The sequence below is a fragment of the Fopius arisanus genome, unplaced genomic scaffold (assembly GCF_000806365.1).
Source record: "Fopius arisanus strain USDA-PBARC FA_bdor unplaced genomic scaffold, ASM80636v1 scaffold00061, whole genome shotgun sequence".
Taxonomy (NCBI): Eukaryota; Metazoa; Arthropoda; class Insecta; order Hymenoptera; family Braconidae; genus Fopius; species Fopius arisanus.
This window is the reverse complement of record NW_011887800.1, coordinates 56,573-71,631: the sequence shown is the minus strand read 5'-3', so window position 1 is coordinate 71,631 and position 15,059 is coordinate 56,573. Positions and strand designations below refer to the sequence as shown.

Genomic DNA, 15,059 nt, shown 5'->3' with positions numbered 1-15,059 from the left:
CTCTACCTCGGTTTTAATATATTAATTTATAAATATCTCGGAAATTCGTCAGTTCACTGTTGGAAAATTACACTCGAAAGTTCAAGTGATAAATTTGATTTTTTTAACAACGATGAAGTGACATGAAATTTCTATAGAATTCTTAATTAATGAATCACTTAATTTTTTAAATAATCAGTAATTCTCAATTTTCAATTGATTTGATGTCGAGTGTTTACGATGAGTCCGAAACTTCAAGCTTACATAGAAAAATGAATTATTAGAAACTTCAAAATAATTGACAAATGAAGTAAACGTTTTTAATTGAAATTGAACAAACTCAATTCAGATGATTTTTCGGTTCCTTTCGACCCAATAAAATTATGCATAACAGTTTAGAACGGTTATCTAATTACGATAAATGAATTAAACAAAATCATTCGTCCTGAAAAAAAATCCTATATAGTAAATACCTCTGAGACTAGTAGGTAAAATCAAAAACTCCTCCAAAGACCTTTCTGTAGTCCATAAAATTCACCACAAAACGAGGACTTATGCAATTTCCCCCACTCATGCCTGAGATATCAAGAAATTAATTGTCAGACGAATTTCTCGCATTATCTCACATCACCGAATAATTAAGGAATGGTAAACACTCATCTTATCACTAAAATCTTCTTGGCACGTATTGTTTCCACATTTTCATGTAGAAAATAATGTAATCACGACTGCTGAATTCCATCGATCTCCTCACAATACAAATAAATAACTTAATCGATAATACTTAATCGATGATACCGATGAGTATAAAATTTTCTATAAATAAAATTCCGTTATGCTTGTTTAGATTCAGACTATAACGTGAAAGTATTCATAAAAACACTGTGAAACTCCGGGTTGTTCTGGTGATTAAAAGTCATCAGGAAGCTCCGATTTCCTTATCACCGGATTCATGGCAATCGACACTGTTGACACCATTGTCTTGCTGTAATCCTTCGAATAATCTGAAACGAATCATAAAGAATTTACTGATAATGAGAAAACAGAGGGAATGACATAAAACGATTAAAATGTTAGATGTAGATGATGTCAGAGTTGTAACTGAAAAGCAATTTTCGTTTTAATCATTATTAATTATCTCCAACGATTCGATTAATCTTCAGTTATTTTGGTTTTTAATCACAGCACATATTTCAGCAAATTGTTACGGCTCTTATATTTATGTTAATTAAGCGAATAGCGGATTATCACAAAGACAAATGGGTTAATGAATTAATTAACACAAATGGATCAAAGGTACAGCGGTACAATTTTTGATTTGTGGTTTTTATAATTGTCAACTTCTTTTTTTTTGGCTCGTAAACTTGAGTAATTAGTACCTAGCTTCATTCGCCGGTCTATCAAATACATGCTACCGTTGAGATCCGCGTTAGTAGTAAAGTGACAGTCTATTATCTAGCTCGCATCTGGCAGTCCTGAAAAACAGGTTGTGTAAAGAGCCTTTTTATCATTATTAAGATTTCTTTGGTGATTACAACGTTAGACTATTCATTCGTTTAAGGATGTCATCTATTATTTTCAGGTTTCCATTGTTCCTATTTTCTTCTTTGAATCGAGTATTTCCACAGGGAAATCCCGCATCAAAACGAGTGGAGCGAAATATAAACTCTTCTAGCTCCAGTTTCATGAAAAATTCATCGTTAGAATTTGTAAAACTCGAAGAAGAATTCCTTAAAAATCCTGATGGATTGCCCCAGTCCATTCAGGCTCCCAAAAATTTTACTGAATCATTCTTGCATTAAAATCTATTTATGTACCAATTTTCATAACGATCTCGTCGTCCCTTCGATATACGATGAACGATTTTAACGATCGGAGACAGCCCCACCTCATTCTCCCATTCTCTTCAATTATCGTGAATCATTGCAAAAAAATATCCATAAAAATTGACATTGCTCATGAATCTTCTTGAAAGAATGCGCCCATAAAAAAAAACTCCTAGCATCTCTCATAACCGACATAATTCCGCAATTAACCCTGAAGATGACATGAACTATCTGCGGGGTTGAACGGCATTACAAGTCGTTCCTCGCATGACGTCAATGAAATATTTGAATGACTTTCCTCTCGTAACATTTATCAATTAGACTAACAAAATAGTGCTGTGTGAGTACCATGCCAGGCCTGATATCTCAATAAAAACCCAACATTTTTGCCCTTCACTTACGACGCAATAATGAGCCGTGCGCTTCGTATTCATTACGATCAGAGTTTGGTGACCGTAACGATGTGGTTACCTTGGCCATAATTATTTTGTCCTGGGACACTGCTCCCGTGTGGAGTCAATGTTGCACGAATCCTCGAGCAGCTTATCACACCAGCATACGCCTGTCTGTACTGTTTATTCATTATAACGTAAATTATCGGATTGACGCATGACGCAAAGTAGAGGAGTAAGTAACCCATCACGTGAGCCGCTGTAACAATAAAAAATTACGATTATTACATGAGAAAATATTACATTCTCACATTTATCGGTGTGTAAAAGTTGATGGACCCTAATTGTTTGTGGCCCGTAAAAATAAGTTGGGGTAAATTGAGGGGTTGAAAAAAAAAAATATTTCTTACCGGGATATCTTACTTCCGGGTCACTCACTTTGACGATCGTGATTGGCAAGTAGCAGGCAACGAAGCTCAAGAATATCGCTAATACCATTTTTGTTATCCTCCACTCGCTTCGCCGCTGCTTTATCTCTCTTGTATCGCGTCCTGGGGTGTGAGGTGATTTTACAGCTGGACTTGCGTGCTTACGCATTCGTGATTCCGAACTAAGAATAGATAAGTGGAGAGATTGAGTTTGTTGTTCGGTTTACAGTGGCTCATGTGAAATTCATAGTTTGAGGGTGGTTTACATTTGGTTTGGTATGTTTAACAAAATAACATCTTTAACAATAAAACGGACATGTCTGCGGGATTTACGTCCCTCTAATTATTCAAATCGTCCTGGCAAATAATAAAGGGGAAGAAAAACTCCATGATTGCTAATTATCTGAAAAAATGATTTCAATTGTAATTTAAGAAGAAATGGTGTGAAAATAATTAAAATCATTGTGCAAGTCTCGGTAATACTGCATTGTTAATTGTCCACCGTTTTTATTGCTGTTTTTGATGTTGCGATGAATACTGTATGGAAATAGTGCCAGGGGTGTTGTACTAGGACGTGTAAATAGGAAAATATCCAATCACGTAAACGAGCCATTTCGGGAATGGAATTCGTTATTTGTTTGGGGAGCGGAATGATTACCTGTGAACAACCCAAAATATTTTGGCGTAACAGCCAACAATTATTATACAGGGAATCACGAAGCCAGTTACGAAGAGGAAGGTCTTTGAACTCAAACCCCTCGAGTCTTTTACTATTGAGCACGTTTCGAGGTTTCCATCGTAATCAAATTTACCTGAAATAGAGAAGAATAATTGAATAAATGCTAGATAAAGATAGACGGATATTCGAAGAGCCCATTTATTCTCCGAGACTATTGATTCCTCATCAAATTCCAAATTGTTATAATTCAATGAGTCTGATTTTTCTGAATAGATTTGTCATAGATTTGAAATAGTAGGAATTAATTAAAGAATTATAGATAATAGAACATCATCAACATGTTGACAATTCTGTTGACAATTCTAATAATTTATTTAATCATTGATGACGTACCCCAAGCACCAATTAACGTAGGCAACTGCATTGAATAAGAGAACACATAGCAGAACAGTATCATAGCCGCGATCCAATGCTTCTTATAAATCTTGCCATAAAGATTATGATGAGTAATCATAATGTATCGATTGACAGTTATAGCAGCGACACAGAGGAGACTGACCCCGACGTTTCCATATCTGAGGAATGGAACGAGAACACAGAGAAATCTCACATCTGTCCATCCATGATTCACAAATCGAATTGAATCGAATGGTAACACCAGCGCGCAGAAAATAAAATCCGCGAAGCACAGACTGAAAATAAAAAAATTCATGTTATTGACCTTGGAGTTGCTTCAATTGATAACAAGTTTTATGATAAAATTTTGGAGTTTCGTAACTCGATTTAAGTTCCGGAAGCTCTAGCTTTATGCTCGTATCTTGCAGTTTTGTGGACTTTGTGGTAAAAAAAAAAATGGGAAATAGCGTGAGAAAAGAGATTGAGAGTCGTCGACAAATTGAATCAAACGGTTGATGTCTTTGGAGATGTCCAGACCTTATCGTTTTGTGTACGTGGCCTCGAGTGCTCTTGTTAGGGAAGGTATGCTAGGCACGTTTCCTGTCTCATTGTCGGCAGAATAAATCAATCGTATTCAATTGGGCTAAAAAACACTAGGCACCATTTGTGGTACAGTGGGATTAAATGAAATCGGATACAGGAGGGGATATTTCCGGGAGTTTATTTCGGCAATATCTCGGTTAGGGGAAAATTCATGAAAGGACCTTTGTCTTTCACATCCAATGGTTTTTTAGATATTTGCATAATTATGTGCATTTTTTTTTAAGTTATCGCCTTGAAGTATTGGGATTAATTTTAAGATAATATTGGATGGAAATTTTTAACTATCATATAAACGTTTTGATTTTTCGAAAAATAATATTTTTAATAAATTTTTGTCTTTTCTAGTTCTCATCCACGGAAAAATCAAAATTCAAACAACGATATGAAAAACGTAAATTATCATTTGTATTTTATGTGGTTTAAATAATAATAATAATTGATGTTTGGAAACTTGTATTTTGTTATTATTTCTTAATTAATTTCAGAACACTCTAATGAATTATAAAATATTTTCCACGCGAAGAGTGTCTTCAGAATAAAAATGATGTTTTTTATAACTTGAGATGTTTTCGCGTGAAACCAATGTGCAGTATTTTTTTTTCTAATTTTCAATTAGTAGAGCAATAACGAATTACTGAAAAAATCGGTATGGACGCGTAATTACGGAGTGGTCTGCCATTTAAAGAAATTAAGAACTAGAAATTGGTTCCCTCGGGTATTTCTGGGTATATAATGAGTTACATTAGGTCTCATTAAACAACTTTAAGTAAGGCTCATTATCTCAACTAGCGACGAGTTTTGGGCCATAAAATTGGGATTATTCCATAATGAATAAGAAAAGATTAGTTAACATCTCCATTTATGATAATTTTCATTCTGTAAATATTTCTGGAAATGACTGTTGCACCGGGAATTTTTAAATCACCTCCTCAGGAATTTTCAGGCATTTATAAAGAACATAGAAAGAACATAGAAAGAATATAGAAAGAACATAGAAAGAACATAGAAAGAACATAGAAAGAACATAGAAAGAACATAGAAGGATTATAAATATTTGAAATTAATTTTTAATTCAAATTTGATTCGAGAATAATTTGAAAATGATTTTTCAATCCATGGAAACATCGAAATGGGACTAATTTTCCATCGTCTGCACGTTTTTTGTTGTGTTCAATGAATTTATCAGAAATTGATTTTATCAACCTTATGATGAACGCAGCTGCGACATTGCGAACCTTCGGGTACTTGCAGAGAGCAATAATCGTGAGTAAATTTCCCACGAGACCCGTTATCATTATCAGAATAGAAACCACGGCTGCGAACGTCCTCAGAGGCTTTGGAAATCTGTAAAAAAAAATTTTCGTTAGTCCATGAGAATTTTCTTGGTGTTGCTTGAACAATTTTACACCTGTACTGTAATGAACAATTAGTTTTTACTCCCTAGTGGACGAGGGAGGGACCCGAACATTCCGGACAAACCGGAAGAAATTAAAATGTTTATTTCGACGCACTTGGGTCATCCGGATGAGCCGGAGGCCCCCCAACTCGAAACTTTGATAATTTCCGCTGGGAGATAAGCCACTTTAGGTGAATACTCGGATATTGTCTAGAGGTAAATTCCACGTGCTTGCATATTCTCCAAATTATGTAAAAAGACGAATTTTATTCATCGTAATGAAAAATTAACGATTACAATCGAGTTGAAATGTCAAATGTGTGCAATCCGTTTTTATTTACTTTTGAAAAATTCAATGAAAAGTTTTTTAAAACCTGTTTTGCGCTATCCTAGCAACATTACGAATATATTATTAAAAACGATATAATATTGGATATATAAGTATATTTAATATTTCAATTTGATTTAATAAAAAGGAATGAATAAATAATTCAAATGTGAAACGTAAACAATTCATAGTACATTTCGCGACAAGTGCGGAAACGCGATTTTTCGCGTGTGGGAGGTTTACAGCACGAGCTGAAAGCGGGTGGTATAATCCTGCATGCCGAAAATTACTTTCCGCACGAGTTGCGAACAATATTTTTTGTGATAATGCGGGAAAGTCACTTTTTAGGCTTTTAGGAAAAGTTACTTTTCGGCACATCGTGGGTAAAAGAAATTTACGGTATAATATAAGAAATTGATTTTCATATGATTTATCAATGTAATAAATGTCACCTTGATTCCTCCATAATCGTGTGATTGGCTGCCTCGGAAACCCTGGCGAGCCAATGAGTTGATCCATTCTCCATGCCCATCACTGATTCAATCCTAGTCATCCTAGAATTACAATCGGAATTTCCCGGTTTAATAAATTTTCTAATAACCACCATGATCCGCAACATTTCCGGCGGACATATAGCCACAACAGATCCGTAACGCGATAACACAAAAGTTCCTCGAATCCCCTTTTTTTGAATTTGAAAGAAAAAAAATTCTTTCTGTGAAAGCGGACGTGACCTACCAATAAAAATTATCCCCAAGCCCTTATTAATTTTAATTCATATGCTTAATAAGAGGGATCTGACGGCGCCGAAGCAGCTGCACGAAGAGGAATTTCCATTAAAAAGTCATACGACAATTGCCGTAAAAATTACCGGACTGGTCAGTAAGGTTGGAGTATTGGGCCCTAATCTCGAATACTAATGGTCAGTCCAGTAAAATTTCCTAGCTGTCACCTCCGAAAATTCAGTTTTTACAATGGGCCCATGAGAGGACCCAATCATATGCGACCGAAACCCCCGAAGGCGGACGGAATTCGACGAAGTGTGGGATCAATCACTGAAAAAGTTATGAGCAGTCCAGTATAGGGTTTTTCGATCAGCAAGAAGTGATCGATTGTTCGAATCGGATCGGATGACCCACTCAGGATCGTTCTGCATCAGATCGATCCCTCCTGTCTCGATTCATGGAAAATTGATCTTTTTCGGTTTTTCTTCCCGCTCTTTATCGACCCGCGAAAATAGATTTTAAAAATGGAGTATCAAGTCTAAGACAATCTTTAAAAGATCGCTCCTAGATCGATAAGCCCTACTCCAATAAAATTTCCACTGCTTCCACGAATATTTCAGTTACTCACCAGTAAATTCTGAATCATTAAATGAACTTCCGATAAAATTGATGATCACAGTAGTAATTTCATTGCTCTGCGTAGTAAATATTTCGTGGAACTCCCACTGGAGTGCTACGATGATTTTTTATGCATTTCAAATGACTTTTCATCAATACAGTAGCAATGCCCCTGTACTGTTAAAAGACCGGTAATTTTTCGTGAATATTTCTCGCTGTGTGAGATAAACGGAGCCACACACCTATTTGTCCGTTTTGTCTCGGCTACCAGATTAGATTGTCGTATTTATGTGGTAATAAAGTCCCTTGGGTGAATCGCTCGATATGGATAACACAGTGACGCTTTCCCTCAGGCATTCTGTCTCTTGATATGCATCTTAGATACCTCAATGTCTCGGCTTTCATGAGGCATTCACGTCGCAGAAAGAGTTATGAGGCTTCTTATTTTCATTCAAATTTCATCTACTTTTCATTTTCATATAGATGATAATGCATTTTTCAATAACAGTAATTGGAAAAATTCATTTAGTGCGCGTTGACGAGTATTTTCTATACTACTGTTTAAAAAAAATTACACAGACGATGTAATCTCTCATCTTTCAATTACTGGATTTTTCATTTTTCATTTTTCATTTTTCTTGCAGAATTTATTGCAGGGAAAATACAAAGCATGCAATTACCCGAAGGCCTTCAGCCATTTAGTTATTTGTTTTGGAAATCCTAACGATCTCTGAGGATTGTTTACTTCCGTCTCGGTAAATATACAGGTCATTTAAAAAATATGGAAGAGACTAAATATTTTTATAAAAATGTCTGAAATATTTTTATTGAGTTGAATGGAGGAGCGGAAAGGACTGAACTCGAAATTCCAAAAACTCTTCGGGAATTGTCAAATTCACCTGCGACATTGACAATGAAATCTCCTACAATTAAATATAAAATACATTCAAAATCAGTTTATTAATATACTAATTTCAAGTATATAGTCTAGATACATATTTTTATTTCATGGATGTAGCGAATTGCGTGGGTGAAGCGTCAAATGAATAAAATGTCGCCGACGAAGAATTCCGTAAATTACTTCACACGTTTTTCTCGTGCAGAGAAATTAAACGTGAATGTCCCAGCATGTAGAATTAATTCTGGTACTTGTAGAAGTACTCGAATATTTATTAATCAGAGGGTAGAATATTCACCAGTAACGGAAGAGCTATACTACAAGATGTTCTAATCTGAAATTCTAAAATTCAAAAATTCCAAAATTCCAAAATTCCAAAATTTCAAAATGCCAAAATGCCAAAATTCTAAAATTCTAAAATTCTACAATTCTGAAATTTAAAAATTCTGAAATTATAAAATCGAGATTATGCTATCACAATACATAATTATTATTAATATATCCAACTAGGTCATGGCGTCATACGATGTAAACCTGACGATTTTCGAAAAACCCATGAAAAAAATTCTCTCCAAATAAAAAAAAAGTCTTTATAAAAATTCACCCAGTAATTGACATAATCAGCGGAAAATATGGAATAAATTTGATAAATTATTCCAATCCCATGATCCCATGAGTAAAAAATGGAATAAGTGAAACCCAAAATGAAGGGATGCCACTCATATTTAATTGGATAAAGCCGGATCTCGTCTCATAAAAATACAAATAAAATCGAATTTCACATTTACGGGAGAGTCACCGAAGGGGGAGAACATGAGGGTGCATGAGGGTGTTCCTGATCAGGGCAGCCACAGAAGTTCCCCCTCTGGGCATTTCAGATGATCATTCGGCCAATGACCCGGAAATATTAAATCGTCAATGCTTTTCATGCATCCAACAGCGAAAATCGTTGCGCCTTAAATCGTATATAATAATCGCGTGAATTCAGAAGAATTCTGGATAATTTCGGAGTAGGTGTTTTCAGGATGAATTGTCTATCACATTGTTTGTGGCATGGCACCCATGGGGGTGCTGGATTTGTTAAACTGAGGTTAAACAGCTGTGCATTAACCTCCATTAAGCTTAATTAAAGAAAATTAACGAACACCCGGTTCGGCTGGTCTTCCCCTCGTTCGTGTAATGCTGGTGTTAAGGAGAGTATGAAACCGTACGAATTGGAGACCGTATATTTTTTTTATTCGTGCAATTATTTCATTTGGGATAGGATGAATTAATTATTGATGATTTTTGAATTCGCGCTGGGTGGTGCACGGGGAAAATATACTTGAGGTTAATATATTATATTTATTCAGTGCACGATTAAATCGAATGGATATCGATTTTTTAAGTGGAATATAGGATTTATTATATATTGTATATTATATCATTTAGTTTTTGTACTTTTTCCACGAGATGAATCATTAATTGAGACAGAATATTTTGATAATTAAATATTTAACTTCTCGGGATAGGGAAGTCATTTTTTTTATATGAAATTGACAGAGTATGTAAAAGTTATGTAAATAGATTTATATATATTTCATGGATATTTCGGGTGAATTATAGATATATTGAGAGAATATATTGAATTAGCCTTTATTATAGTCCGTTTTGATAATAATTGAATTTTTACGTGGGGATGTAGAAGGAAAGAAATGTATACTTGAATTAAATATAAAGTATTCTTTCAATGAATATATTTATATATTTATTTCAAGTATAATATTTATAATTGATGCACCGATACATTTTTTTCACGAATGAGAATTACATTTCGAGTTGATTTGAGCTATTGGCCAGTTTTTCGGTGATACCTCAGAATCTGAAAGAGATACAAAAATTCGTTAATAACCTTTCTTGTAGAGCTAATGATGGACTTTCAAAAAGGTAATAACAAAAATTTCGGTATGTCTCTCGGATTCCGAGATATATTCACGAAAATCTACCGTTTCGCTACTGAATTCTCTATTTTACATACTAATGTGAGAGAATACATTCCGGAGGTAAAAAAAATAGAATAAAATATCCTCCAATATTCTTTCCTCCAATTACTACTCACGGACATGATTTTCAAACTACGTGAACGATAATTTTATCCATTAAAGTTATTTCAAATAATTCTGGGAATTCGCATCAAAAATTTTCCGGTGACGAATAATATTCTTTCGCGATTAGTCGCGAGACTGTCGATTCACCTCAATCGCTGTCTCGGATTCACCAATGAATGGACACCTTGACGTCACCAAATGACGCTTAATCACCATCAAAGTATCCGCATGAGTCAATTCTTGACTCATATCGTATAAAAACCAAACATCTAAGGTGAAAGTATACAGCGCTCAGGTGTATCGCGAATTACACGTGTGTCTCATAGTATTACTCTCCTGTGCAGCTGTGTCTTATTTATTTTCCAGAATTTATGTCTGAAGGAAGGAAAATACGAATTATTACACATCCGAGGGAGGAACAATAGGAAACAGCAACTAGAACAGCGAAATAACTAAACCCGCATTGGGAGTTCTATCGCATGACGCGGTTTATGGTACCCGGTTGCGGGAAAAAATTGTCACGATTGTGAACACAACTCTTTTTTTTTTTAATTTTGATACGAGTCAGTGACTCATGTGACGAATCGACCTCGGATAACTGTTTTCATAACATGTGTTTATGGAAGTCTTAACATTATTCTCATTCACAATATAATGTTTCCTTCTTTCAACTATTTTATCGTAAATAAATATTCTTTATGGACATTTTTTACATACTATTTATAATAATCATAATTTTTGTTTGGATTGTTTTTGTATAGAAAATCGTACTACAAAAAAGTATTTATGAAGAAATAATTATTTTCCTGTAATTCCAGGATATTTATTAGTAATTAGCTTCGGAGAAAAATTCACTTATTCTAGTTTCTCGTTAATCACAGCGCAATGAAATTACGAGAATAATAAATCGCGGAAGGAATTATTACAAATTCCAGTGAAGACAATAATGAATAGTAAACAGAATCTAGGATTTATATCCAATAATGAAGAGAGGGAAATATAAGAATCAGGGACGTAGAACCAGAAAAATAAAATGTCAACACTTAAAATGAAAATTAAATTTAAAAAAATGAAAAAAAAATCGATTTTCCACCTGCAGCTAATAAAAAACCGCGGGGTATTCGTGATAGATGAAAAATGTCGAAAGTTCAATTCTGACTCACAACAGAATTATTTATTTATTCCTAAGGAATACAGTAGCACGTGACACGAAAAACTTCCGCGTATCAATGACATCACTCTTCACAATAATCATCATGCGTCGAGTACATTGTCATTATCATGTTCATGTACCGAATCCCATTCACTCGATAATACACAACACCCGACCGATCACCAATTGTCCATATACACATCCCTCTCATTTTTATTCTCCCTTTCTTTTTTCATTTTGTTCATAGAAACCAACGGGAAATGAAACGGAACCGCACTGGTTTATTATGGGGTCTGCTGAGGTACAATGAAACGAGGAAATGAAAAAAGATTTTATGGTTGCAGAGGAAAAACGACGGGAAAAGGTACAGAGCAGTTTCCTGTGCTTTCAAGGAGCACATGAAGCTTTATATATTTTTTTGGAGTCGTTACATACAAGTGGACAGTCTCCCTCAAGTTTATGGAACCTAATCCCATTCAAATATTGGTACAGAAAATCGACAAGGGTTCGATACAGAAAATATAAGTGTATTTGACGAGAAAGGGGAGACAATTCATGCGAATTGTATTCGTGGGAAATTTGGGATTTAATGAAGAAATTTATTCCCTCATTTATTGGATGCCTAATGAATGGAAAATTTTTCAGAATTTTTTTCTTTCTTTCGATTCGTCTAGGTTGTAGAATTCCTCGTGAAGTCTCAGAACTATTTGCAGGCAGATCTGCAAATCCTTCTGATGCCACTTCAAATCAATGAACGTGTTTTAATTGGTTTGCCTTGAAGAATTAATGATCTTCATTTGCAATTACCCAACAGCCCAATCAATCAAAACCTCATAAGTTAATTGCGTCAATTACTCGAAATAACCATCGGTCATAAATAAATCTTATCAATACTTGATTGCACGATTACTTTTGTAGCAATCCAAAAGTTTTTTCACGTTATTATCTCCCCTTTGCTCTCCCGATTTCTCCACAAATTCGAGTTCTCAGGAGCCCTAAACCCTGAGGATCGAGCCTTTTCGGCAGAAATGATGAACGATCCTGAGGGCAGCTCCCCCAAGGACACGTGTAAACGTTTAACTGTTAATTTCCGTCATAAAGAATTCAAGTAAAAGTAACAAGTGCAATAAAAAGTTGAATGCTCACTCTCAAATCTCCCAAAATGAAATATCAGCTTTCCCTTTCAAACACTCCACTCAAAACCCTAGATCAATCTCATAATCAACGAACTAAACATCAATTCCAAGACACGAATGTTGCCAATTATTTATTTCAACTGTAATCACGCGTACAGTCGTCACTGATAACACCCATTCATGTTTATCACTGCACGAATTCTTTTGAAACTTCTAAGACGTCGGTGACTTCTGCAAGAATCAAAAGCCGGACTGGAGCCAATAAATTATTCCAAAGAGAGTACATCCGCTCGACTTCGCTGAATCCCATGGAAGTCCTACAAAAAACCAGGAGGAGATATCACTTAACCACCACTTAGTCACTCCATTTAATTTTCAACAGTGGAAAGGAGAAGGGTGACAAAAAAATAAAGGATCTTTCAATCAATGAGTAAACGATTGAACTTCTTGATTGCGTTAATTGTTCAATTATCCACCGGTTGAGGTGTTTCTTTTTCTTTTTTTTTTTTTCAAATTTGTAATTTTATTTGGGATGGGATGGATCTTTGGCCGCTCTCGGCAAGTGTCACCGTTCGACTGCTACGAGAAACATTCAGCTCTGTCAAACGTAAAGTGGGAATACGAACAGTTGTTATGGTGGGGCACCCGAGAATGACAAAACGCACCCACGAGCCGGCCTTTGTGGAATAAGGCAACCCGAGGACGAACAACCCCCAGGAGTACCCCCTGTAATGGCCAGAAAAAAAACACCGGGGGAATTTTTTTTTTGAGAACGCATCTAGTGGAGATGAGCTTTGGTTTATTGCCAGGTGTGGAGACTATTTTTGCACCTGGATTTATTGCTTACCGTTTCTGGCATTTCAAGGATTTTATTGGTTTATATTCAGCCAGTCGTTTTATCGTGGCTTAATTCTCATCGTCCTTCTTCTAGTTTTTTATTATTTACACTGATTTTTTCATTGTTTATCGATATTTTTGAGAAGGTCCGAGGACTACGTCTTTTTGAGATGCGTGAATGGGCGATGACCTGTGAGAAAATATTTTTTATAGATTTTATTCAACTTAATAGAAGAAAAAATTAAATGAAATTTAATTAAGAAATAACAGCGACAGATATGATTGTGAGAAATTAACAATGGAAATGGTCTGAATGACAATTTAAATTATTTATTTATTTTTAAGGAACACGTAGTCATATGTTCTTCCTTATTAACACCAGTTAGATTATTTATCGATGTTTTTAAAAATGTGATTGAGTCTTAAGAGAATGACAAAAAGACAGAAATATAGAAATTTGATGCTTTTTCTCGAGATACGCGTCAAAATAAAATGACATATGGGAAAAAGTTCTTTGTAGATTTTATAGGGGTACATATTCATAGATTTTTGACCGTATGTCTATACATATTCGTCCCCATTTTATTTTTGAATTGGAGATAGGAATGATTGAGAGGTGAAGAGATCACAAACTGGGTGAATATGGATATTTTGTCGTCGGATGGATATTGTTGTTGAATATTTGAATGGAAAATCCGTTTTTCGATAGAAATAGCAGAAATATTTGTTATTCCCTGCTGAAGTCAGCGTGAAGTTCAATTCTGATGAATGAGGATTTTATTTTACACACGTCGTACACTCTAAAAATGGATTACTTTTGAAACTACTTGGGGAGTAAGATGTGTGTGCTTCGAAAAGTCCTTCACCTAACTGAAGAGTAATAAAAATACTGCTGAAATGTACACCTATTATTTCTCATCAGCATTTTAACTTTTTGAAAATTCCTTCGATATTTTTGAGGAGTACTTTTACTGTTCGCAAGTATGTCCGTAATTTAATTCCTTACTTGATGTATCTATTCCATAATTTTGACTTATAATTTTGTAGGTGGGGCGGGGAGGGGCGGTATATTCAAAAAATATACGGCACATTCAACAAAAGTTGAAATTTCCAAAAGCTTTTAATAGTATCAATATTTCTATTGGCTAATTTCATTTATTTTGTAATAACATTTTTAATAACATCGCCCTGAATATCATGAATTTTTATGTTCAGTTCTCTTCTCCCTCCTGAAAAACACAAAATATATTTTTATTATTGTAAATAAAATGAACATTTTCCTTTTGCTGATGGTGATTATGATAGTGGTATTTTTGAAACTTCGAGTAAAATACTGAGTCTCAGTAATTTGCCGATTTTTCATAAGTAACGGAGTCACTGGAATAAAAGATTTCAAAAGAGAAAATATCTCAACTGACGAGAAGTCCATTTTTAGAGTACGGTTCCTCTCATTCAAGATAATTTAGTATAATATAAAAAAATATACTATCCGACCTCGAGTAATTTCCCTCCACCCGTTGAACAAAATGCAATTATTTTTAAAAAGGATGTAGGGGATACAGCATCAACAGTCAGCCC

The 15,059-nt window shown here is 34.8% G+C and overlaps 1 protein-coding gene across 3 annotated transcripts; it reads right to left on the bottom strand.

The window, feature by feature from the left end:
* Nucleotides 1-129: 129 nt before the first annotated feature.
* moody (G-protein coupled receptor moody) lies at nt 130-13,231 on the bottom strand. Of its 3 annotated transcripts, XR_892372.1 has the most exons (9): nt 12,655-13,231; nt 6,480-6,581; nt 5,507-5,647; nt 3,698-3,996; nt 3,284-3,437; nt 2,608-2,807; nt 2,277-2,456; nt 1,359-1,454; nt 893-983 (listed from the first exon to the last, which is right to left on the bottom strand). XR_892372.1 is itself a non-coding variant. In XM_011308593.1 (8 exons), the coding sequence occupies exons 2-8, from the start codon at nt 6,578-6,580 to the stop codon at nt 889-891; spliced, it is 1,170 nt and encodes a 389-aa protein (XP_011306895.1). In that variant the 5' UTR covers nt 6,581; nt 12,655-13,231; the 3' UTR covers nt 130-888. The 3 variants fall into 3 exon arrangements, 2 of the variants coding, with proteins under 2 accessions (XP_011306895.1, XP_011306897.1); XM_011308593.1 differs by lacking the exon at nt 1,359-1,454 and having other exon boundaries at nt 130-983; XM_011308595.1 differs by lacking the exon at nt 1,359-1,454 and having other exon boundaries at nt 895-983; nt 2,207-2,456.
* Between the last annotated feature and the right edge of the window lie 1,828 nt (nt 13,232-15,059).

What these genes read in the sequence shown, in the direction of transcription:
- moody (XM_011308593.1), bottom strand. Translation starts at nt 6,580, where the DNA reads ATGACTAGGATTGAATCAGTGATGGGCATGGAGAATGGATCAACTCAT. An exon ending in ACGATTATGGAGGAATCAAG is followed by an intron (nt 5,648 to 6,479) that starts GTGACATTTATT and finishes TTTTTTTTACAG; the next exon opens with ATTTCCAAAGCCTCTGAGGA. An exon ending in GCAGCTGCGTTCATCATAAG is followed by an intron (nt 3,997 to 5,506) that starts GTTGATAAAATC and finishes TTTTATTTTCAG; the next exon opens with TCTGTGCTTCGCGGATTTTA.